Raw genomic sequence first — 24,109 nt, 5'->3', positions numbered from 1 at the left:
GTGGAATCATTCGTACATGTCATTCTTCTATACATTGCACCCATAATGGGTAGTGTCTGGCTAGATACACTGTGCATAGGTTCACTCCTCATTATCATGGCATCATGCAAGAACTATTTTGACCCCCATCACAAGAATTTGCGTTGATGGCAACTAACAAGATAAACAAAACCCCAGGTACTATTTGAAGCGGTACCGAACGCTGAAAAAGCGATATGGAAGTGAGGCCTGATAATTCCATGACTCTCACCTCTCTAAAAATGTCCAGATCATGTGCATGTTAGAAACCTAGAAAGATAGAAATAAAATTGGGGTATCACCAATAAAAAGTGCAGAACGGTCACTACTTGACTTTTTGCCCACCGGAACTCCAAATTGACTCAAGGGGTTCATTTCTTTTGACCCCACCAGGCGCTCACTTCGAGGCACTCGCCGCTGGCGAGTCCGCCTTTCTGCAAGAGGTCGGCTGTCATTGCAGCCCACCATCGGTCCCATTCGTCCCGGCCCTTTCCGCTAGACTCCATCAATATCGGCTCCAGCCCTTCAATCATCTGGATTGTGGTGAGAAGAGCCGTGCGCCGGATGGACATCTGCTCTGGAGTCAGGGCCTTGCGTGGACGGCTCTTGGAATCCTTGCCTTGGCCGTCGCGCTCCCAGCGCAAGTCACCTAGTGGGATTGCGACGCGGCGACTGTCTATATTTTCCAGCAAGTCCACTTCGGAGTTGAAGGATAGACCGATGGTTGCGCACGGGAGCGCCGTCAACTTGAGACGGTCGAACGACTTTTCCACCCAGGAGTTATAATCAACGACGAACTTGTTCTGCGCTCGTGTAAACGGCGTGGCCGAGGAGAATGTATAGGTAGCTGTTTCGTCGGCGATCTCCTGTTCCTTCGATGTGGTTTTCCGCGCCGGGGCTGGATTGGGCAGGAGCGAGCGGAAGCTCCAATCCGAATCCCACACCTCCAGGATGCCCCCGGACTTTAACACGCGCAGGGGCTCGCTCAAGCCCGATGCTGATTGCGCGGGACTGTACGGACACATGCCGGCATCTTTAATGAATACAAAGTCAAAATAGTCGTCCGGAAATGGCAAGCGGGGCCGACGCAGATCATGCCGTTTGAATTGCCAATTCATTCCCTGCTTGCGCATATCCGGCGCAATGGAGATAATATCTATTCCGGCAAAAGCCACATCGGGATGGCCATTGCGGGCGAAGTAGTCGTGGCACAGACCAGACCACAGCCCAGACCCGCATGCGATCTCCAGGACGCGTTTGGGCGGCCGACTGGCTAGGTGGGGGTTGCAAAATGGGCCGCCGAGGACGCGCAGCAGCATCAGCGTGCGCAAGCTTTGGCGGTGGATCTCGGGTAGGTCGCAAGGCAGAGGGTAGACGTTCTCCGGGTCGCGCAAGTAGGTGCGGCCACCATAGCGCATCAGAGGGTATGTTGAGTAGTCCGTGAGTGAACTCAAGGACGAGGAGGACGTAGCGGCCAGTGTCGAGCTCATGTTGGAGTGTAGGTCGGAACCGGAGGCGGCTGCGGCTGCGGCTGAGAACCCCAACGCCATTACGTCCATATCACTTCAAGTGTATCGATTGGTGTCCCCTATGACTCTGAAGATGGGTTGTGGGTTCGGTCGCATTCTCGGCGCAAGACTGATTTCATGAACGAGGCATACTTTTCTTTTCCTTTAATGCTTTTTTTTCGAGTGGAAGACAGTTCCGAGGGAAATAAAATAAAATAAAACGAAAAATCGAAAAAATAGAGTCGAACAGGAAAAGTGACAGGGGACCAAAGCGGCTTCGGAAATTATTCTTAGCGCAGCCGGTCGCAAAGCTGAAAATTCTTGTTCAACGTCAGAACAAAAGGACTGAGCCTGCAGATAATCCTTTGGATTTGCGTACAACGCAGATCCTTCGAAGCGAAGAGTATTCGAGAAGTCCAAGAAGAAATGGGGGGGAAGGAGGGAAGAAAAAAGCAGACCTGACCCCTGGAAGTTGATATCCACTCGAGTCTAGTTTAGTCTGTTCGTGTCTTCACGGTAACAGTAACAGTACTTTACTCCGGTAGTAAAATATCAGTATTGGGGTGTTTTACCTTGACATTGAGTGAACGTGAAGAGTGCGAATGAGTGTCTCCCTATTTTTATACCGGTCTTGACATCATGACTCTCATTGAAGCCATAACCCATGGTTCCCTCGCCAAAAAGGGAATGCTGGCCTAACGGGTCGAGACTACGGAGTATAGAAGTGATGGATGTTGTATAACTATTGCATATTAGGTCGCTTTTGCTTTTTGATCTATATAGTCTTCAGGGGCTAGAACCATATACGAGGTCCGGAGTATAACGTCCTTAAATATAGGCCAATGCTTTCTATGATTGATAAGATACATCCAAAAGAAAAAGCAAAGTGTAGCCAGGAGAGTACTAGCAGACTCGTATGTACTCCGTACTCCGTACTCCGTATCCAATTCAAACGGTAAAACTGGATACACACGGAGATCCCTACCCGCCATATCCATCACCAAGTGATTTATTGGATCCGCAGTCTGGGCCCCGACACTCTGAGACTGAGCTGTCGCTTTATCTGATACAACGCTGGAATCTACCGGCTTACCCCGTGCCCTACGCTAAGTCCCAGGCACTTGTCCATGGACTATTCCACGCGATCGTCTTGGTCTGCAGTGTGATCCGTGCCCCTTCCGCAGGGTAGTATTAACGTACCTGCAGAATGATACGAGAATTCGATCGACACAATAGCGTCTGCCACGTACTTTTGTACTTTGGTTTAGGACTAGTTTCATTTTTGAAGACCCGGAAATATACGGAATATAGACGGAGTTGGCGAGGCGAATATGATCGGTAAGAAGATGGAGGTACGGGGTAATTTCTAGAGCATGTGGTTGCATTAAGCTGCAGATACCCCTTTTTTGTGAATATGCGAGTTATACTAGGTCTGTGATACCTTGCAGCAGCCGTACATAGATCATCTCAATGACACATATCTCTATATTCACTACTCGTAGGACTCTCAAGGTGAGAAGGAGTATTATTTGAGGATTGGAATTATTTATAGAAAACCCTCTATTTAGACATCGTTTGATAGTGATCCTTCAACTCCGTACCCCATATATCTTATGTTGTTAGGGTGGTGTGCCAAGGCATTAGCCAATTATCACTGCTAGTATGGAGTAAACACCATACAATATACAGCATAGTAATAGAAGCGGCCTATGTTGTATACTCCTTAATCATACGATTGTGGAATTTGGGGAATGTGGATTGAATAATCAGTCCATTCATTATTATTGCAACATAGTGTCTCGCCCAAGCAGTTCACGCCAAGAGGTTCACTGACCTTGTTGTACTTTGACACAGGATCCTATGACCTATAGAACAAAACCAAAGACAGACTCCATTTGAGAAGTTTAGGATATTATTAGCGAGGCTTAGAATAGATCAGGCTGTTGCTCATTCTTTCAACCTTCTGGTCCAGGTCTGGCCACTTGTTATATATCTCCATCCTAGACCCGATGCCTTTCATTGTACACCCTGTAGTGTTGGCTAGCTTCAAACAAGATGTCTAGGCACAATCAAAATCCATGCAGCTTCGACTTAGGTCGCCAGAGACAGCTGCGTATGCCCGTAGTTTTGGCAGGCAAGGCGACCACGTGGCTGCTTTTATATAAACAGTCCCATCGATCACAAAGTAATACGAAAGTGCAGGATAGATGAAGAATATGTGATCAACATCCAATCTCTCATCAAAGATACTTCCAACCGTTGAGGGAACCGGTTTGTCTTGGCAATTCAACCTCATCAAAGCTGGGAAGACTTTGGCCCTTGCGGCGATTCACGTGATCTCGTGACTCCCGCCTCGTTGCAAACCACCAGTGTCATCTCAGGACGTCCTCATCGACCTGGAGACAATCGTCTGGTTTGCTCCTCTTTGCTACGTTAATCGTGCCCCACTGGTCTTTATTCAACTCATCACCAAACTCGATCTCTTTTTGCCTTTCCGATCACGCCTTCTTTTGACCCTTCCGCCCAATCTACGCCCTTAGGTACCGCTCCATTGCACACATAAAGATACTCTCAGTGCCAAAGCCTCCGGCGACCTCCAATTGTGGTTTGATACAGGTGTTTCTTTGCCTTAGGCCTCTATGTGGAAGAAGAGAAGAGACCGCCTCCGATCCTCTCCTCTCCTCTTCTCGACCCAACTCAACTTAGCGCCGCCCACCAACCAACAGGTTTTCCATCCGGGAAACAAATCACGGTCTCGTCTGCCACGTTAAATGGCAGATGGTACCTACAGGTTCCAGCAGCCTGGGGCCGGGCAGTTCTACTTCCAAGCACAAGCACAGCAGAACCCTCACCAGCGACACATTGTTCGAAACGGGACCAATTCTCCGACGGGTCGACTGAAATTCAACAACGACACCCCCTCCCCCTCTCGATCCCCTGCCCTCAACCAGGCTGCTGCTCTCAGCCCTTTTAACAACATGTACGGCCAAACCCACCAAGGCCAGCATGTTATGATGAATGGCGGTCAAGCCCACCAGCGGTTTGGCATGCCGATCCCGAAATTCCAGTCGCAAACCCACCACTCTCATCATACACAGCAACCGCACCATCATGCCCACCACTCACAAGCGACCCACAACCTCACCCATCAACACAATTTCCCCGGCGGCACACTGGCCACGACGACAACTTCTCACTTCACCTCGACTCATTTGCAGAACGGAGTACCGACCGCGGACGATGACCTTGATGAATCAATGAACGAGCATTGGCAGCAGCAGCTCCAGCTTGCGGCAGAATCGAGACAAGCTACTTCTCCCCACTACCATGCCCGCGTCATTGCGCAACAAACGAAAGGAATCCAGCTCATGTCCAGCAACACCGACACAGAAAACGGCGCAGATGGGCGAAATGGTGCATCTGCGGGGAAGCCAGCTAGCCGACAGGGTTGGAATGCGCTTGATTTCGGTGGTCAAGGATTGCGCGCTTTGACTACCTCGTTGTTCAACTATGCCTTTATTGAGAAGCTGTACCTCAACTCTAACAAGTTGAAGGTGCTGCCCCCGGCTATTGGACAACTGCGGAAGTTGAACCATCTGGATTTGTCGGGCAATGAATTGACGGAGCTGCCAGCAGAACTTGGCATGCTTTCAAACCTCAAGAAACTCCTTCTCTTCGATAATAACATTCGCACTCTCCCTTACGAAATGGGGTACCTTTACCGGTTGGAAACCTTGGGCATCGAGGGTAACCCCCTGAACGATGTTCTGAAATCTCAGATCATGAAGGATGGAACCAAGGCTCTCATCAAGTACCTGAAAGAAGAGATGCCAGGTATGTTCTACCTGCTTCCTCCGCTCAATTTTTTGCTAACTTTATCATTACAGTCCACCTACCTCCTCCCGATCGTGACTGGGTGATCCTTGATGATACTTCAACATCGTCCAACAGCAATACCGAAAAGATCACCGTATTGTCGTACAACACCCTGTGTGACTCTTCCGCAACCCAATCGCACTACGGCTATGTGCCCTCACGTGTCCTGTCCTGGGAATACCGCCGCGAGCTTATTCTCAACGAATTACGATCCCACAACTCAGATATTGTCTGCCTTCAGGAGGTTGATCAGGGAAGTTACAACAATTTCTTCCGGGAACAGCTTGCCTACAATGACTATAAAGGTGTATACTGGCCACGTGGTCGTGCAATGGGCATGCAAGAGGAAGATGCCCGGATGGTCGATGGATGTGCTACATTCTTCAAGGGAAGCAAGTACATCCTCTTGGACAAGCAATTGATCAATTTTGGCCAGACAGCCGTCCGTCGACCCGACGCCAAGGGCCAAGATGATATCTACAACCGACTTTGGCAGAAGGACCACATCGCCGTTGTGATCTTCTTAGAAAACCGGCAAACTGGTGCTCGCTTCATCAGTGTCAACGCTCATCTGTATTGGGATCCTGCCTTCAAGGACGTCAAGCTGATCCAGACTGCGATTCTGATGGAGGAGATCACCAAGCTTTCGGATAATTACGCCAAATGGCCCGCCTGCACGGACAAGACCGCATTCCGCTTCTCGGAGGCCGAAAGTGGCTCAGAGACCGCGCCTGTGGTGGAACCTGCCCCATCGATGGAGTACACCAGTGGCGATCAAATCCCTGTTCTCATGTGCGGTGATTTCAACTCCTCACCTGGGTCTGCGGCTTATAACTTGATCTCCACTGGACGACTTCCCGAAGACCATCCCGACTTGGAGAAGCGACTTTACGGAAACCTCAGCCGCGTGGGTATGACACATCCCTTCAAGTTGAAGTCAGCCTACTCCTCCATGGGAGAACTGAGCTTCACCAATTATACATCCGACTTCACAGCCATTCTCGATTATGTTTGGTACTCTTCCAACACTCTGCATGTCTCGGCGCTGCTCGGCGAAGTGGACAAGGAATACCTGCGCCGCGTGCCCGGGTTCCCGAATTTCCACTTCCCGAGTGATCATGTCGCGCTTCTTGCAGAGTTTACGGTAAAGGGCAAGAAGGGCAAGGTGGTAGAGGCGGACTTTGGGCCACAACGGCACTAACGATATGGAGCATTTGAAATCTTCGGAGATGGGGTGTTTTTCCAACCGGTTTCTTTCCTTCGTGCTTGTTATTTCGGAATCTTTTTGGGTGGTGGCTCTCTAGTCAGCCGTCTTATGGTGTTTCTTTACGTATCTCTTTTCTTCTTTCTTGTGTTTTCTCTCTCCTGCTTATGAACGTCCTTCTTCCGTTTCCTCTCGCTTATCCTCCTCTGTATCCTCTTGATTTGCTAGCGGAGTATCTGTTCCTGGAACAATGGTCTTGCCTCGTGTCGTTGATGTAGTGAGACGGCGTCCATTTACTCCCTGGCGTTCTCTCCCCCCCCAAACCCATCTCTCTATCTCTTAACCTCACTCTCTATGTCTTCTGTGTCTTCTTCCGTTTAAGTTTCCTGATTTATCTCGGTTTCATTTCACCTAATCTCTAACCTCATCTGAGACGGCTTCACGATGCTTAGGATCGGGGATTGGTGTTCGGGCGGAACAGGTGGTGAAGGGTATCTGCTTTTTGCCCGTGACGAGGTTGCTTTTCGTTTTCTTTTTCCAGGCGAAGGGAGTTTTGTCTGTTATGTATGTGTTGTACCGTTCGTCCTATGCGAGGTTCAATCAAGAATAGAGCATGGCTTTGTTCATTTCAACCTTTGGTGTTCTATGTAGACCGGCCAGTAGAGTGCTGATACATGTAGATTGAAATGCCCTTACATGCTTATATATCGCGACACTATACGCTTATGGTTGCTGATACCGCATTACATATTTCTATTAGGTGACAACACGGAAGGAGGAGAGTAATTCTATTCTATTATACATTTATTAAGATACATTTGACTTGGAATAATCTCCAACCATGCCAACTATGAGCCTTCATAATTGCACAAGTATATCTTCGTCCCCTCATAACACCCAATATAAAGTCCACTCCCCACAATCGCTGCCACGCAGGTCAAAGCAGACCCCCGAAATAACCCAGCTACACCCTCCTTCCGCAGCACATCTCGAGCAATAGCAAATGCCCCGATACGGGATGGCAAGCCAGGGTTTCCCTTGAGACCTGACCGAGTGCTATCTATCTGATCACCAACCGCAAGCCTCATCCTCGTCTTAACCACATTGATAGGAACAAACAACCAAGACGCGCAACCTCCAGCAGCACCAGCACCCAAAACAGTCGCTTCAAGCTGCTGTCTAATATCATCTTTCCCCGTCTTCCACCGCTCAAGCAAATCCTCCTTGAACATCTCATACAAACAGAACGTAACACACATCCCCGGCAATTGACTCGCCACTAACGTACTATACCCGGCCCACAACCCAGCCGGATATTTCCGAAACCTTCGCAACATCTCCATCGTCGGAGACGGGCCCCTGTCTGCATTGACTGGCCGCTGAAAAACCTGAGCATTCTGCTTCAACACCTCAGCCGGGTTCTGGATAGCGCATGCAAGCAGTTCGGCAACAGCACTACTAGCAACGTGGATCAGCGGCCGCGGGACGCCGAGCATATATCCGGCGGCCTGTGCATTGCTAAATGCCGTCTTTGAGGCTTCGTATGCGGTGAAGAAAGCAGCTGATGAGAGTGTTCCTGCGAAGAAGGTTGGCCCGAAGCCTTGGTATAGCCCGCTGAAGAGTGCGCGGCTCAGTGTGCCGTTTAGGTGCTTGTAGACGCTGCTGTACATCGGGGATTGCATGCGTGTTATTACTGTGTCTATTGGGTGGATGGCTCCTTCGCTCGCTAGTGCGGCGACTATTGAGGCCTGGTAGGGTGGGATGGGTCGACTTGCTGTTGTTATTTCTAAGCCATTGAATGTGGACATTTTGGTTTGGATATTATCGCAATGCTACTGGAAGGAATAATTGTGGCTCTTTGTATACTTTGTCGGGGTCCGCGGACCCCGACCTCCTGTTTTGAGTTTTCTCAATTTGTATGGGTCTAGTATCATACAGCATTTGACATTCTAAGGAGTTTAGCACCTATTATTGATACATATCGTTGTATTTATTTGTTCGCAGGCAGTGCACAATCCGTGAACTTAGGCTGCGGCACCCAAGTGGTTGCAAAAGTAACTAGGCCAAAAGATCGTAACCATAAGAACGCGCGATGGTTGCTACAATGGAACAATTATCAAGCCAACCACTTACCAAGAGGTCCGGACTCTTGTCAACCTGACATTTGTAGCGACTTCAGAGCGCTCATTCACACCCGCTCACCTGCATTAGTTTGCTTTTACATCTCGCATGATCGCCGGTATTCAACAAAGATGATCGACACAGAGTCACTGTCATCTTCAGCGGACAGCAGGGAAGCTCTCCTGGCGAAGCGGACATCTTCTGAAGCACCGAGTCTTACCCCTGAGGCTGAAAGAATCGAAGACTCTCGCGATAGTTCGACAACACCGGATGTTCAACCTCCAGCCCCGATCGGAAGGGTTCCTTTCCCAGACAAGGTATGCTAAAACTACAAATGTTAGGCTGCATAGAATGTTCTAACGGATATCTTTTTTAAGCCGGCTGTTTTAGAAGAACGAAATGGCGAGATCGAGTTCCGAGTCGTCAACAATGATGGCTCCCGTGAGAGTACGATCATCCTCACGGGTTTGAAATGCCTGTTCCAAAAGCAACTTCCTAATATGCCTAAGGAATACATCGCTCGTCTTGTTTACGATCGTTCTCATTTGTCTATCGCACTTGTCAAAATGCCCCTAGAGGTCATTGGCGGAATATCATACCGAGAATTCCGAGAACGCAAGTTTGCCGAAATTGTTTTCTTCGCGATCGAATCTGACCATCAGGTGAAAGGATACGGAGCGCATCTCATGGCGCATTTCAAAGATTACGTCAAAGCTACTTCCCCAGTGATGAATTTCCTAACTTACGCTGACAACCACGCTATCGGATATTTTCGAAAGCAAGGTTTCACTAAAGATATCACGCTCGATAGATCTATCTGGATGGGGTGTATCAAGGATTACGACGGAGGCACACTTATGCAATGCTCCATGATTCCCCGGATACGGTATCTCGAAGCTGGCCGTATGCTTCTTAAGCAGAAGGAGTCTGTTCTGGCCAAAATCCGTACCTTCAGCAAGAACCATGTTATCCATAAACCACCTCAGCAATGGGCTAACGGCGTTATCACTCCACTCGATCCGCTTTCTATCCCTGCTATCCGAGAGACTGGCTGGACCCCAGCTATGGACGAGCTAGAGCGGAAGCCATGCCATGGACCTCATTTCAACGAACTTCGACGTTTTCTGAATCAAATCCAAAACCACGAGCATGCCTGGCCCTTTGTCAAACCAGTCGACAAAGATGAAGTCCCTGATTATTACGATGTTATCGTATCACCCATGGATCTGTCGACCATAGAAGGAAGATTGGAGCAAGGTTTTTATTCCACCCCGGAAAAGCTCGTCGAGGATTGCAGATTGATTTTCAGTAACTGTCGGCAGTTCAATGGTACCACAACGGTATACACCAAATGTGCCAATAAGCTGGAGAATTTTATGTGGAAATTGATCGAGGAGATTCCGGAGTGGAATGGTTTGCTGGATGATTGATGCTAGGCTCGGACTGTCTCATCAAATGACATCTGAATAAAGGTCTAATCTTGATATTGGTCAGGTATCTCTAGTATCTTCTAGAATTCGAATCCAATTTGCCAATCAAATAACGAATGTGCTCATAGTTTACCTTAGCCATCGAGTTGCCAGCTATGATAACAAAGTATGTTGAGCAATTATACCATAATAAATTGCCTCCCTGACACACTATTATTCAATTTCTTTCAAATAGCCGTAGTTACATTTATCCTCGCTTCCTTTCCCTTCCTTTCCTCCCGTTCACTAAAACGGTCACCAAAAAGACCGATGTGAGGCCGCATCAGAATAGTATATTTGACAAATTCCTCCATGCAATCCACCAGACGATCTCTGTTGCCACTAGGCATGAGTCGCTGATCCCCCGGTTGACCTTCATCTGGGAAATGTGTATACGCCTTAGGGATCGAAGACTGATTCGGAATGGCAAACATGCGCATCCACCGACCCAGGATACGCAAAGAGTTGACCGCATTGAACGATTGAGATCCACCGCACACCTGAGCAATAGCCAGTGTTCGGCCCTGGGTAGGACGGACACTCCCAGTAGTCAAAGGGATCCAATCGATCTGATTTTTGAACACCGCAGTCTAAAGTTGCAGGAAAACCTGTAAGTAAATAATGCGGAAATGTTGAGACTATGGCGAGAGATAACTCACTAGATTACCGTGCTGTTCAGGAGAAACCCAGACATGTCCATCGCTCCATACGCTGAGTTCTCTGAGCTCCTGTACTTTGGGATGGGCGATATCAATCTCGTTCTTCATGGGAAGACCCTCGGGGTCAAAGACGCGTACGTCACAGCCGAGCCGGAAGAGTATACGGGAAGCTTCGAATGCCACTAGTCGAGAATATGACCGTTTACGAAGACTTCCATAGAGTACCAGAACTCTCAGCCTCTCGTTTGTGACTTGTAGGTTATGTTCTGCCATGTCTGCTGCGGTGGCCAAGTCTAAGTTGTTGACCCAGTCCTCAGTTGGCTCGTCATCAAGGATAAATGGTCGGTATTTCTGACGAATATCTGGGCTATCTTCACTCGGGGATAATGCTAGAGACCGATATGAGACATTGGGTTGGTGGTTGGTAACCGCTTGAGGAACGGCGGAGAACATCCTTTCTGAATATTTAGGGCGCAGCAGAGATTGTGAGATTGCTGGCCTAAGTATCGAGGGACCTCTTCTTGTCAGGTAATATAGCATCGATTGAAAGATTAAAAGGTAACAAAATAGGACAGACAAGAAGTTGACGGTCATTTTGACATGATATAGTAGAGAAGTATGTCACTGGCGAAGCATGATTGGACAAGACATATTTAGCTAGGAACCAATAAGATCTTGGTAAGTGGGTCTGAAGACCCGTGGATTCCTGGAGGCTCTTCTTACCCATCCGTCCGATCATGGACTGAATACAGAAATGAATCAAAAGACAAAGAAGAAGAGGTAGTTACAGTCGACTAAGATTGCTGGCAAGTTTTGTAAGAAAAGGATGTAGGATCTATAGCTGACATCTAGAAAATGGGACATGGTTGATACTATTGTATCGATTCTATGCTATAGTTTTCTTGTCTCTGTATAATAGTTGTGTTAGGATATACATAATTAGAGATTATATCAAAGTGCTTTCAGATCAAGCCTTTTCTCGCCTTTTTCTCTACTGTCTACCTGGAAAACTTAAGAAGGGGGTGAAGATATCTTAAAAGACCACTAAAAGACTACAATAGGCCTAACTAGATCACATCGTCAATGATAGAGTCTCCAAACGCAGTGGACTATCATTCTTTAAGATATAAAATCGTATAAATAGGGTTAACTATAAAATTGCGGGCGTGGTGGATCTGAATGGCGTTAGTATCTTGGCTTCACATTCCTGCCGAGGTCCCGTATATGCATGCTGAAACGTGCACCGTGCACTTCGTCTCCTCCCAACCACCTCTCGAGCTTTTATACAAACCTCAATAGCCGAAATGACTACAGAAGAAAGCGTGCATATTCTCCCAGACGGCCTTGAGCTGTATACTAAGACATGGAAGGTATGGATTTAACGACACAGCTGTGATCCCTCTCTGAATAAGCTGAGATAGACTCCAACCTCAAGATAAGGGTATTGAGTTTCAAAGCTAACAAGGCGATCTACTATATAGACTAGCGGGTCTCCACTTGCTGTTCTAGCTTTTATCCATGGCTTTAGTGACCACTGTAAGTTGATCATGTCTGTTATGAGCAATAAGTCAAGACAACCCACCATCCATAAGACAGTCATTGACGAAAAACCCTTGCTAGGCAATGCCTACCACGATCTGTTTCCAACACTGGCATCGGCAGGCATTGAGGTCAGGTCTTTCGATCAGCGGTAAGTGTGAAACCAAGGCCGAATCCTATCCTGATATCTCAATATAAATACCCACAAAGAAAACGACCTATTCCATTATAAAACACCCCAACTAACACCCAAAACCAGAGGATGGGGCCGCAGCGTCAAAGAAAGCCGCGACCGCGGTAAAACAGGCCCAACCCCCCAAGTCCTCTCAGACATGCACTCCTTCCTGCAAAACCTACCCGCCAACCCTGACATGCCCCTCTTCCTAATGGGCCACAGCATGGGCGGCGGCCAAGTCCTAAACTACATTTTCCACCCAGAGTCACCCTACAACGGAGACAAATCCAAGCGGCCCAACTTCACCGGCGTGCTTCTGTATTCCCCCCTAATCGCCATAGACCCGTCCTCCCGCCCGTCAAAGCTGACAGTCTCAGCGGGGCGACTTGTTGCAAAGTTGATCCCGCATAAGCAGCGGTACTCCCCGCTTGACCCAAATTTGATGTCTCGCAATAAGGCTGTGGTTGACGAGTTCGTGGCTGATACGCTGTGCCATGATACGGGTACTTTCGAGGGGTTGGCCGGCATGTTGGACCGGGGTATTTGGTTGGAGGGGATGTTTGCGGCTGGGGATGGGGCTTGGGTGAAGACTGGGCTGCCTTTCTGGTTTGGACATGGGAATGGGGATCGCGTTACTAGTCATCCGGCGACGGAGAACTTTGTTAAGGGGTTGACGGAGAAAGGTGGTGATGTGAAGCTTCGTTCTTATGAGGGCGCTTATCATAAGTTGCATGCTGAGTTGCCTGAGACGACGGAGAGCTTTTTGGAGGATGTGAAGGCTTGGATTTTGGGCAAAGTTCCTGGGACGGAGGGAGTGGTTATTCAGACTGAAGTAGAGGCTGCTAAGGGTGTTGAAGGTGAAGGTGGCATAGACACTGCCGTGTCTAAAGATGCGGATATCGAGGGTAAAGCGAAGCTCTGAAGCGATTGTCTCTTGTTATGTTATGACATCTTTTCGGGCATCTCGATATTATTCTCACAATTCTCTATATTGTACAAATGGGTCTAATCCGTATCAGACATGCAACATAATACAGGTATACAGTACAGGTTTTATACGTTGGGATAACGTTCCTCGATCCGCCGCCAGACTGCCACGAAGCCACCGCCCTGGATACGCACTCCAACTTTGGGCCGGCAGACCAAGACAGACTCTCCTTCCTTTGCAGGCTCCTCTGTGGTGGACACCTCGGACGCAGCATCAGAGGTGGTGGACTGCTCGTCGGCTTCCGCAGGACTGGCAGCCTCAGCATCTGAAGGGGCAGTCCAGGACGATGGGTCGGCGCCGGACTTCTTAGTCGCAAAACGCACATCCCATGTGCGGCCGCCACTGATTCCAGAGCCAAGCTCGAGCACCTTCTCCTGAACGAGGGGCAGTCGCTGGTCCCGGATCAGTTGCAGACACTCGCCAATCTGGGTGATACTAGGCATGAACACCACTAGGAGGCCATCACGCTTCAACATCGGAGTAACATGTGGGATCCTCAGGTTTGAGGAAGGCATGTCCAGAATGACGTGCGAAAGGAACGGATCTACAGGGTTACCTCCAGTCAGCGCAGCCAGGCCAGTCTTTTTCCGCTGCTGCTTCTGCTTGGCAATCCAGTGTTCAACGGGGCCCACATAGAAATCAACGTTGCCTGCGTATATTCCACGGCGGAATCCCCGGATATTTTTCTCGGCCAGTGCAGCGAACTTTGGCGATACATCGACTGTGTGAATGACGGCATTGCGCTGCGCTCGCCATGCATCCCATTCCTCCTGTGCTGGATCCGCAACTGGCTCGGCGGGTTTCTCTTTTGTTTGTTCCGTGTCCTTTTCACTCGGTCTAATGACACGGCCTTCTAGGTAATTGATCTGGGATCGAGGTGGACGAGGCGGAGGAGTGGTATTGGCGGCGTGAATGGCTCGCGCCAGATGTAGTGTCAAGGATCCATGGCCTGTTCCGGACTCGAGGATTTCCAGAGTGGGTTGTACTTCGCCAGCGGCAGGAGTGTTGACATGGATGTCGAGAAGGGAAGCAATCAAATTGGCATCCTGTGGATAGATCTACTGGGGTAGCGTTAGTCCAATGTATCTCCGTGTCTGATTCACAAGAGTGATGCGCATACCGGCGTGACCAAGCGAGGGGTCAGGGCGACGTATTCTTCTAACGTTGGGAGGCTAACTCGGATGTTCGGGCCTGTATATAACAAAAATATCAGTGTCATGTCCAAGAATCGAGAAGTGAGGATATTGACCTTTGCGAGCCTGTACCGTATCCCAGACCCGTTTCCCAATGATGCTTTCATGGTCCACTGCTCCACGAGCAGTCTGAAGCTTTTCACCTCGCTTCAATGCTTTTGACAATGAGGGCTGTTTGCCGTGTATAATGACTCGGTCTCCCTCTGCGCGTTTCGTTAGCCCGACGTTGCGAAGAGGCGTTGCAACACAATTACCTTTTATAATGGAGAAGTTCGTGTCAATGGTTCGAGAGCGCAAGGCGCCTGGTGTAGGAGTCACACCAAAGACGCGCTGCAGGGCCTGGCGCAGACGAGACATGATGTGGAAACAATAAATGTGAAGTACTAGCCCTGGAATAAACAGAAAAGGAAAATCCGGCTGAGACTGGCCCGCTGCGGTACCGCTCGACCCACCCCAGTCACCGAGGGGCACATCTTTAATCTTAGCGCCTGCTTTTCTTCAGTCATTCTCTGAATTGTACATACTGCGATTCATTTCTATTGCTATATATAGCGATCATGGGTTCCAACGCTCTCCCCTACATGGAGACTAAGCCTAAGCTCATCTTTTTCACCGACTTTGATGGGACAATTACAGTCGACGACAGTAGGTGCTTCCCCGCAAAGTGCTAGTACTTGCATGCTGACTGGAATCGCAGGCAATGACTTCATGGTATATCGCATCGCTGCCAAATCCTAGATCTTCACTAATGCTATTCAGATCGATAACATTGGCTTCGGCCGAGAAAAGCGCCTTGTGTTGAACGACCAGGTCCTTGACGAGACTCTGAGCTTCCGGTGAGTGTTAAAGACACTGTCTGTTCCAAAAGCAAGCCCTAATGAGTCTTTCTTCACTATAGGGATGCCTTCCGCGAGATGCTCGATAGCATCAAGACCCCATACGACCAGTGCATCGACACGCTGTTAAAGAACATGAAACTGGACCCATACTTCGAGGAATTCTACTACTGGGCTAAGGAAAACAATGTTCCCATTGTCATCCTTTCATCTGGAATGCGACCCATCATCAGTGCCTTGTTAGAGAAGTTCCTCGGCCACAAGCCCGCCAGCCACCTCACCATCATTTCCAACGAGCCCGTGAGCCGAGATGGCAAGAATATCAACAGCGAGGGTGGTTGGCAGATTGAGTACCATGATGACAGGTAAGCCATGTCAATCCGATCATCATTCCCCCAGCCTCACTGACAATCACTCACCAGCCACTTCGGACATGACAAGTCCCTGGAGATCAAGCCTTATGCCAGATTGCCCGACGGAGAACGCCCGATTCTTCTATACGCCGGAGACGGTGTTTCCGATTTGTCTGCGGCTGCAGAAACTGATCTTCTCTTCGCCAAGGAAGGCAAAGGTATTTATCTGGGCGAACCGTAACAGATTCCGAGACACTGAACTAACGCCGTTGCAGATCTGGTGACCTACTGCCAGCGCAGGGGAATGCCCTACACGACTTTCCAGAATTGGTCCACAATCCTCTCGACTTCCAAAGACATATTGAGCGGCAAGGTGTCAGTGGGCGATGTGGCTGCCAAGACTTCGCTCGGCCAGTAGAGGAATTCCGGTGGACCTGTATAGACATGCAACTTGCATACGAATGTTGATGATAGACGGGAATTTCACATATAGGTAGAAAATGGATAATGAGAAGAGTAACAATCGCCAAGTCAATGAATCACCAACATCCAAACACCAAGCATCGGGAGGCTAGACCAACTCTTCAGGAGTCACCGCCTTCGGGGCCCAAGCGTCGAGGGTGACCTGCAACTTCACCCCCAAAACAAATTATACTTGTCCTTTATATCCTAGAGTTGACCGAAATTGGTCCTCTCCTTTGCCCTATACATTTGAAATCCGTGGGCATCATGCGACAGGGCGCCTCGCTTTTCTTCAAGTCCTTGCCAGGGTGATATCTATTTCATAATGGCTCGCCGGCTAGTATGACATTATTTTACTCCTTGTGAAGCAGGTTGCTAACATCGAATTTGTGTAGGTCCGAGCGAGCGTACAGCTCGGTTTATTCGCAACATTCATTCTCCTCGTGGTCGTCATTCTCGACAATCGATTCAGTGTCCTTCCCTCTTCAATCCATGGCCACCTTCCATCGCATTATTCCGGCTACGTGATCACAGATGTGACCGTCACAACCTGTTCCTCCCTCAATCCGTTCTCGAGTTGTAAGCTAGACCCAGAAACCTGGTACCGCGTCGACAAGGACCTCTACCTGCGCTCGGGCTGGATCTCGAGTGCCTACGTTCAATTCAAGCGGAAAAAGGAGGAGGAATTGGGCCCTGATGACAAGGTGGTCATCGACTTGAAAATTAGCCGTATCACTCCCCCGTCTGAATTTGTTGCAAAGACCGAAGTCGAATCGTGGGAACCCCGACCGGGAGGCATCTGGCTCAAGCGCTCGTCCTCCCGCCATGCTAGCGACTCCGAAAACGCCGTGACGTACGTCGATGTCCTTTATGGAGCGGATGCTGTCGATCCTCGTCCCAACTGGGAAGTCAAAGATACTCCTATCCTCCTGGATAGTAAGACGGAAGAGTTAGAGACTCGTCTTAGTATCCGAAGAGGGCATCCGCAGGCAAAACCCAAGAAGCCTGTTCCCAGAATCAACGACAATGGGAAATTCAAGGTGATGCAGTTGGCAGATCTCCACATGAGCACCGGTCTCGGCCACTGTCGTGACCCTGTTCCCGCGGAAGCGGTGGCTGGCCAGAAGTGTGAAGCCGACCCCCGAACCTTGGAATTTGTCGAACGACTCCTTGACGAAGAGAAGCCGGACATGGTAGTCTTCTCTGGTGACCAGATCAACGGAGAGACCGCTCCAGATGCACAAAGTGCTCTCTATAAGTCTGTAAAGCTTCTGGTCGACCGCAAGATTCCTTACGCAGCTATCTTTGGAAACCACGACGACGAGGGTGACCTCAACCGAGAACAACTCATGACCATATACGAGGACCTACCTTACTCTCTTTCAGCCGCCGGCCCCGAAGACATTGACGGGGTCGGAAACTACGTTGTCGAAGTCCTCGACTGGGGCTCAAGCACACACTCTGCCCTGACCCTCTATTTCCTTGACACGCATTCTTACTCCCCCGACGAGCGTCAGTTCCGCGGCTACGATTGGATCAAACCGAGCCAAACTCGGTGGTTCAAAAACACCGCCCAAAGTCTAAGATCCAAACACCAGGAATATAACCATATCCACATGAACGTGGCATTTATTCACATCCCGCTCCCTGAGTATCGTACGTCAGGAAAGTACTTCAAGGGTACATGGATGGAACCTCCTACTGCACCAGGATTCAACTCTGGCTTCAAGAACGCCCTCGAAGAAGAGGGTGTTTTGTTTGTTAGTTGTGGACAGTAAGTCATCCATTCCAAGGTTCCTTTTGTGCTGTTTTAAAGACTAACCGTTCTCTAGTGATCATGTCAATGACTATTGCATGCTCGAGCAAGACGACAATGCGAAGCCATCTCTCTGGATGTGCTATGGCGGCGGTGTCGGAATGGGCGGCTATGGTGGCTACGATGACTTCGTTCGACGAGTGCGTTTCTTCGACTTCGACAGAGGCCCCGGTCGCGTATCCACATACAAGCGTCTAGAATGGGGTGAAACCGAAGCCAAAATCGACGAAATGATGATCGTCGATGGCGGTGCCGTCAAGGGCCCAGAGCCAGCATCCTAACCAAGCCTGACTGCTCTATCTCTCTCTCTATTCTCTTTTCCATTTCTCGTCCCCATATTGTATTGAGATGCCAGCGTGTCTGTACTGCCCCTGCTCTCACATACTGTCGTTCCGTTCTTGCCGGCGGCCCTTCTTTTATTTTCCTGTACATATATCGTTCCGCCCCTTGCCTGCGTCAGGTCGGCATCTGCGGGGGAGCTTATCTTTTTAAAAATATTGAAGCCATTTCTCCTAGTCCTATTGTGTTCTTATTGTAGCCTGAACTGTAACGTTGACTATTCATTCATCGACTAACAAACTGCAATTAATCGCATACGAATATATCACGTCGTTACTAATCTCGTCCCATTCTCACCACCATTTCTCAAAGAAAACTCGTTGCTCCCCACCATCCCCTAGAATCCCAACCAACTTCTCCACAATGGAATCAGTCATAGCAGGCGGTCCACATACATAGCACACTGTGCTCCGAGGATCCACCTCACCGTCAATACCCACAGCCGCAGAGCGCAGATCACGATCAGATATCCTCTCTCGGTGGATCTTGAGATCAGAGGGAGACCCAGATGAGAGGAGATCAGGCGACGAGACCAAGTCCGTAAGGAAAAGGTCCAGCGAGATCCGCAGCCGGTGCGAACTTTCTTGAGATCGGACTATCTGGCGCAGACGTGGGAGAAACAGGATCTGGCCTAGTATTGAGTCTGCCGAGGCTGTTCCCTGGATTTGCGGTAGGCGGCTGGAGTATAGGATGTGGATGGTTGTTGGGTTGGGGGTGTGGGGTTCGTTGTTGTTTAGGTGGGAGAGCATGGATATCAGAGGACTAAGACTGTGTTAGAATTTGCTCATGAGGGATTGAAACAAGTATAGTCTTGGTTTGTGATGACGATTGTATACATCGCGGACATGATATCTTGGAAGTATCACTTACTTGATGCCAACACCACCAGCAACGAAGACCACATTCTTAACATCATTAACATCGACTCCAGTGGGAGGCCAGGTGAAGCTTCCGCCAACTCGGATGCTCAGCTCCTTGCCGAGAATCTCTTCTTTTGGTCTCCACAGCCATGCGGCGGATGGGTTATTCGGCGAGTCTTGTACAGCCAACTCTACATATGGTGGTCGCCCTTGAGATTCTGAGGATGGTTCTAGCGCTTCGCCAGCTAATGAGTCTATAGAAGCCTCTGGCGACGGCAGCACCTCCGCATCTGCCGGGGTGGAGGTGATAGTGAAGCCCCCGGCTTGGGTGTTGGAGGGAATATGGACATCAAGCCATTGGCCAGGGAGGAAGCTGAATGGCTGTTGACCGTTATCCTGTAGAATGCATCAGCGACATCTATTGGGTGAAGGTGCATGATAGCAGATGCTCATATGTGATTGGAACCACCGACTGTGCGGGGCATATGGGATCCAACGGCGTGGGGACAACAACCAGCCATGAGTGGCAGCCGGGCTTGATGTATGAGTAGAAGATACTGGGTATAGGGACATATATAAAGAGGCAGCGGACGAGAAAATAAAATAAATCCATACATTATTCTCTTGGGGAGTCAGAGTGAACTGTAGGAGCCGAACAGAGGGGTTGACCTGCTCGACGTGTGATAATCGCACTGGGTGCAGTCTATTTTGCCGGGGCTCTGCAGCCGTGCGCAGCTCATGAGGAATCGAGTCCTCTCTCTGGGAACTCATTTGGCGTGCGATTCTTGAAATGGGGAATTCAAGTTGACTAGGCCGGATGATGCGGGGTGGAATGGCTGAGCGAAGAGCAAGCGGACGCAACTGGAACGACTTCATCAAGATATATCAAGAGATGGATCATGCTACAAAGCTGGACTTGGATTTAGTTGATGGAATCCCTAAAAGATGGCATGATCGTAATGCATTTGAGATCGCAGGTTGGGATTCTGCCGACCACATGACTTCCTTGTGCCACTCGACAACTACCACTTCCAACTTCAAGGTTAGAACTCGATAACTTAGGAATTAATGATGGCTATGGTCGAAAATGAGAGGCCATCTTCTTTGTTCCCATTTTCCTGACGCCGGGGCTAGCATGGGTATATATGCACGGTCAACTACATAGTCACAAATGCGACACATCAACCCAGCAGCGGTTCGCCGGGCGCTTCGTACTGGAAGGCTGCAAGTTCCCTCAAAGTGCCAAGGGTGCGCTGATCCTATTGAGGGGAAGTATGTGATTGAGGGCTTCATGCAGGTCTGCCATCCTATCACACCTGCTAGCGTGTGACGACCGGCGGTTTCCCTCGATCCTCGTCGTCTCATTGGTGTGATGACCGGGTTGCTACTTACGCTGGCGCTTTGCCGCCATCAAGCATTGGCCAGATGCACCTCTCAAACACACATCAATCTCTTCGCATGGGCTCTTCCCATGCTGATTCGTGCCCCTCCTGCATGCGATGGATTGTGTCTTCGGCCACTTGTTGGCCTCGAGCTCATATCTAACGCTCGCCCTCCGGATTGCCCAGACTTGTGTTCTTCTAATTTCTTTTCTGACCCCTCTACCACGTTGAAACATTTAGCCCTTTTCGTGCGACAGACAGAAGGTCTTAGCCGGCCGGTCTGATATTGTACACAGCTTTAACTCTTCCATAAGCGCTTCGGTTGAACGGTCAGCTTGGGAAAATATAGTCGATTTTTATTGCGAACCTTCCAAACCCAACGCCAAAATGCAGTTCTTGTTTCCAAAGAAGCATAAGCACCACAAGCTCGTGCTTTGGTTGATGACTGGGGAGTTTCCGATCACCATCGTAATGCTGACATTGACTGGTATCGCTTCCCATAATCTATACCAGACATTATTATGGCAAGATGGAGCAGACAATGGATTCAACAGTGCTCCCAACGAGGCATTGTATGCTGCAGCGAACTACACACCATTCAAGGCCCCCATGGTTTGGTCCAGCTTGTAAGTTACTCATTATACTCATACTCAATATGCAAGAGGTGGCCGCTGACTTAAAAACAGTATCACCAGTTACAATCTTGTCCTTGCTGTTTTAAGCACTTTCTTCCTCATCACAAAATTGCCTACCCACTGGATGAACCTGTTTTATCCTCCTGTTGCGGTCGCCGTCCACGTGTCCTTGGTCGCTCTCTATATCGTGTCAGCGGTGTATCAGGCTGGGTCTGACATGTCAGACCCCAGACATCCTCAGCCAGGGGCCCCGTGGTACATTGCGAAAAGTTGCAGTGTCGCCTACAAAAAGTCCAACATTGGATACTGCATGCAAGCGAAAGCACTGTTTGCTGTGACTGTTATCATGGTGTTAGTTCGGCCCTTTCCACTCTAATATTTGTTTACTCCCCTTCTACGAGGAAACAGTTAGCTAACATCCCCTTCAGTGTCTACTATGTAATTATCCTCGGCTTCTGTATCCACTCCTGCTTCATCACCCCCGAAGAACGGGATGCGATCCTGGAGCAGAGGGAAGAGCGTCGCATCGAGAAGGAGTTCGAAGAAGAGATCATCAAGTCTCCCAGCATGATTCCTATGACCCCCGGCCCAATGCCGCGATCAGGTATGGTTCCCCGTACCCCCGGGGTTCCGCCCATGGCTGTTGGAGGAAATATCTCGCCCTTCGCACCCCGAACGCTGGCCTTCAACCGACTTGGCAATGGTAGTACCGCATCGGACCTCCCACTGCGGGACAACTCCCGTATGCCTCAGCCTCAATACCCGTCGCCGCAATCGTATGAAGTCAGTCCGGAGAGTTCGGCAGGGTCGCCGATGTACTTCCCGCCGCCGCCAAAGAAGGCTGCTAGGGCCTAAATGCCCTCGTTGAATTGTTGTTTGTCGAGAAATTGCGTTTTATGATACCACGTCTTGTTGCCCATACATCACCTTCATTATTTAACGGCCCAAAGATGGCGTTCATATGGGGTTCTGTTCATTCCTTTGGCCCTCTCCGTGGGCTTGTCTTTGGCCACAAGTGCCTACTCAGTACATACTCCATGCCGTCATTATCCTGGGCGTTGGACTGTTGATTTGCTCCGACTTTGTCAAATCATTTAATTCCTCATAATGAAATTTTGAATTACCAAGAAAAAAACATAGGTTCCATAGTGCAGTAGTACACAATGTTTGCAAAAGAAATCACGGCCAGCTATATACATCGGACCAAAGAGATCCATTTCACAGGACATAAGATCATCACCCATGCGATAGCGAGCATGGGGCTCGTCTGAAGATCATTGTAGATTCATCGAAATGGACAGCATGCCTGACCAGTCAAAGCACCCGGACAACTGAGGGGTTGGCAGGCCACCAGCCCAAGAAAAGCAAATAAACCGAGAACTGAAAATTAGGCCGACTCTTGGCGTTTCTTCTCCTTCTTAGACCAGCGCACTAGAAAGACAATTGGGTTAGCTCGTTCCGTGCCAAGAGTAGACAGGTTACAAGCAAGCTGAGCGGGGGTCACAACAGACGGGACAATACTTACAGCCACAAGCATTGCACAAGGTCTTAGGCCCGTTGGGCCCCTTTCTCCATTCTGGCGAGTCTGCTGTTCCACAGTCGCTACAGACATGCTGGGCCTTGAGCCTTTTACGGCGGTCGCCTTCCTGAGCGTTGCGCTCTTGGTCAGCAGCAGTGGTGATGTCAATATCGCAATGTATAAGACGGCCACGGTTAACACCTGTACTGAGACCGTGCGATCTCTCGCCGTCTGCGTAGTTAAGACCGGTCATGACTTCGATGCCGTCAATATGTGAGTAAACTTCGCGGGTATTGGGCTCTGCGAAATAGCCCGTCGATTGGCTCGTGTCGGATTCATCCGAGTTCGGCCCTACGGTGTCTGTAGTATCAGGGTCACTAGAAATTTCCCCCGAATGAGCGAATCGTTGGAATCGGTTTTCGGCCACGGGGGCACGAATATCCTGGTCGCTCCTAGAATAGGGCACTCGAGTCGCGGTCGCCTCTTCATCTTCTTCTTGCTTCAATTTGGCAATCTGTTGGACTAGACGTGCGTTCTCAATCTTGTGTTCCAAAAAAGAGTCGAGCAATTGAGAGACCTTGCTGGGATATGGTCGGCACACGAGGAAAAATCCGGTGCAGCGCCCGTTGGCCGGCGTGGGTCTCCCTGCACGCTCATCCTGGTTTGCGAGATGTGGGTGTCCATAGGCCTCCATGAGACAATATGTGCCGTTGGTCTTGTGGAATCGTAAATGGGTCCGGAACGATTGGTTCGCAACCACCGATTCGTCCAAATCTCGCTGGAAGATTGGCTGGTCGTCCTGATGAATGTAATGTGCCAGAGCACTTCCCTCGAGTTGTTTTGCGACACGGCCGGTGATACTCTTGCACGATGGTGAGGCATAGGTGATTTGGCCGTGGGGTGTGAGGAGAAGTAGCAGGTCCTTCATTTCATCGAGAACTCGTTCTGTCCAGCCCCCGTCGTTTTGTACACCCTGGTATCCCCCGTGATGAGCACCTTGCACCCCATAGAGCCCACCGTAGGATGCATGGACGTGCTGCTGCTCCATTGTGTACCCCGGATGCCCCTCGTTGGAGCCCGATCTCATCTGGTAGTTGGGTAGAGGCATACCCTCATAGGGTTGTGGGCGACTCAGAGCCATGTCGAGCGCAGTGTAG

The 24,109-nt window shown here is 49.6% G+C and overlaps 12 protein-coding genes across 12 annotated transcripts; 6 read left to right on the top strand and 6 right to left on the bottom strand.

Moving 5' to 3' along the window:
* Positions 1–389: 389 nt before the first annotated feature.
* LCP9604111_5384 (class I SAM-dependent methyltransferase) lies at positions 390–1,568 on the bottom strand (the record flags this gene model as incomplete). Its single annotated transcript, XM_039073188.1, has 1 exon — positions 390–1,568. The coding sequence occupies one exon, from the start codon at positions 1,566–1,568 to the stop codon at positions 390–392; it is 1,179 nt and encodes a 392-aa protein (XP_038928846.1).
* Positions 1,569–4,297: 2,729 nt separating this feature from the next.
* Positions 4,298–6,603, top strand: LCP9604111_5383 (CCR4-Not complex 3'-5'-exoribonuclease subunit Ccr4; the record flags this gene model as incomplete). The annotated part of the gene is made up of 2 exons (XM_039073187.1): positions 4,298–5,360; positions 5,414–6,603. The coding sequence occupies 2 exons, from the start codon at positions 4,298–4,300 to the stop codon at positions 6,601–6,603; spliced, it is 2,253 nt and encodes a 750-aa protein (XP_038928845.1).
* Positions 6,604–7,454: 851 nt separating this feature from the next.
* On the bottom strand, positions 7,455–8,414 carry LCP9604111_5382 (putative mitochondrial carrier protein (Pet8); the record flags this gene model as incomplete). The annotated part of the gene is made up of 1 exon (XM_039073186.1): positions 7,455–8,414. One exon carries the CDS (start codon positions 8,412–8,414, stop codon positions 7,455–7,457), a length of 960 nt encoding a protein of 319 aa, XP_038928844.1.
* A 444-nt stretch (positions 8,415–8,858) lies between these two features.
* LCP9604111_5381 (bromodomain-containing protein) lies at positions 8,859–10,157 on the top strand (the record flags this gene model as incomplete). The annotated part of the gene is made up of 2 exons (XM_039073185.1): positions 8,859–9,044; positions 9,105–10,157. The coding sequence occupies 2 exons, from the start codon at positions 8,859–8,861 to the stop codon at positions 10,155–10,157; spliced, it is 1,239 nt and encodes a 412-aa protein (XP_038928843.1).
* A 227-nt stretch (positions 10,158–10,384) lies between these two features.
* On the bottom strand, positions 10,385–11,308 carry LCP9604111_5380 (uncharacterized protein; the record flags this gene model as incomplete). The annotated part of the gene is made up of 2 exons (XM_039073184.1): positions 10,385–10,786; positions 10,856–11,308. 2 exons carry the CDS (start codon positions 11,306–11,308, stop codon positions 10,385–10,387), a joined length of 855 nt encoding a protein of 284 aa, XP_038928842.1.
* Positions 11,309–12,159: 851 nt separating this feature from the next.
* On the top strand, positions 12,160–13,491 carry LCP9604111_5379 (acylglycerol lipase; the record flags this gene model as incomplete). Its single annotated transcript, XM_039073182.1, has 4 exons — positions 12,160–12,225; positions 12,337–12,391; positions 12,476–12,545; positions 12,654–13,491. The coding sequence occupies 4 exons, from the start codon at positions 12,160–12,162 to the stop codon at positions 13,489–13,491; spliced, it is 1,029 nt and encodes a 342-aa protein (XP_038928841.1).
* A 131-nt stretch (positions 13,492–13,622) lies between these two features.
* LCP9604111_5378 (tRNA (adenine-N(1)-)-methyltransferase) lies at positions 13,623–15,107 on the bottom strand (the record flags this gene model as incomplete). The annotated part of the gene is made up of 4 exons (XM_039073181.1): positions 13,623–14,615; positions 14,678–14,748; positions 14,807–14,953; positions 15,005–15,107. The coding sequence occupies 4 exons, from the start codon at positions 15,105–15,107 to the stop codon at positions 13,623–13,625; spliced, it is 1,314 nt and encodes a 437-aa protein (XP_038928840.1).
* Positions 15,108–15,307: 200 nt separating this feature from the next.
* On the top strand, positions 15,308–16,357 carry LCP9604111_5377 (putative Phosphoserine phosphatase; the record flags this gene model as incomplete). The annotated part of the gene is made up of 6 exons (XM_039073180.1): positions 15,308–15,395; positions 15,448–15,461; positions 15,510–15,586; positions 15,649–15,951; positions 16,009–16,157; positions 16,215–16,357. 6 exons carry the CDS (start codon positions 15,308–15,310, stop codon positions 16,355–16,357), a joined length of 774 nt encoding a protein of 257 aa, XP_038928839.1.
* A 369-nt stretch (positions 16,358–16,726) lies between these two features.
* Positions 16,727–18,498, top strand: LCP9604111_5376 (uncharacterized protein; the record flags this gene model as incomplete). Its single annotated transcript, XM_039073179.1, has 3 exons — positions 16,727–16,741; positions 16,797–18,175; positions 18,234–18,498. The coding sequence occupies 3 exons, from the start codon at positions 16,727–16,729 to the stop codon at positions 18,496–18,498; spliced, it is 1,659 nt and encodes a 552-aa protein (XP_038928838.1).
* A 351-nt stretch (positions 18,499–18,849) lies between these two features.
* Positions 18,850–20,187, bottom strand: LCP9604111_5375 (FAD-dependent oxidoreductase; the record flags this gene model as incomplete). The annotated part of the gene is made up of 3 exons (XM_039073178.1): positions 18,850–19,318; positions 19,427–19,812; positions 20,032–20,187. The coding sequence occupies 3 exons, from the start codon at positions 20,185–20,187 to the stop codon at positions 18,850–18,852; spliced, it is 1,011 nt and encodes a 336-aa protein (XP_038928837.1).
* A 998-nt stretch (positions 20,188–21,185) lies between these two features.
* On the top strand, positions 21,186–22,288 carry LCP9604111_5374 (uncharacterized protein; the record flags this gene model as incomplete). Its single annotated transcript, XM_039073177.1, has 3 exons — positions 21,186–21,424; positions 21,485–21,784; positions 21,862–22,288. 3 exons carry the CDS (start codon positions 21,186–21,188, stop codon positions 22,286–22,288), a joined length of 966 nt encoding a protein of 321 aa, XP_038928836.1.
* Positions 22,289–22,820: 532 nt separating this feature from the next.
* Positions 22,821–24,093, bottom strand: LCP9604111_5373 (GATA transcription factor LreB; the record flags this gene model as incomplete). Its single annotated transcript, XM_039073176.1, has 2 exons — positions 22,821–22,864; positions 22,959–24,093. 2 exons carry the CDS (start codon positions 24,091–24,093, stop codon positions 22,821–22,823), a joined length of 1,179 nt encoding a protein of 392 aa, XP_038928835.1.
* Positions 24,094–24,109: the final 16 nt, after the last annotated feature.

This window comes from Penicillium roqueforti (genome assembly GCF_015533775.1).
Source record: "Penicillium roqueforti strain LCP96 04111 chromosome Unknown scaffold_12, whole genome shotgun sequence".
Classification (NCBI taxonomy): Eukaryota; Fungi; Ascomycota; class Eurotiomycetes; order Eurotiales; family Aspergillaceae; genus Penicillium; species Penicillium roqueforti.
Note: the sequence above shows the minus strand (reverse complement) of the source record. Positions and strands in the feature narration are given on the sequence as shown.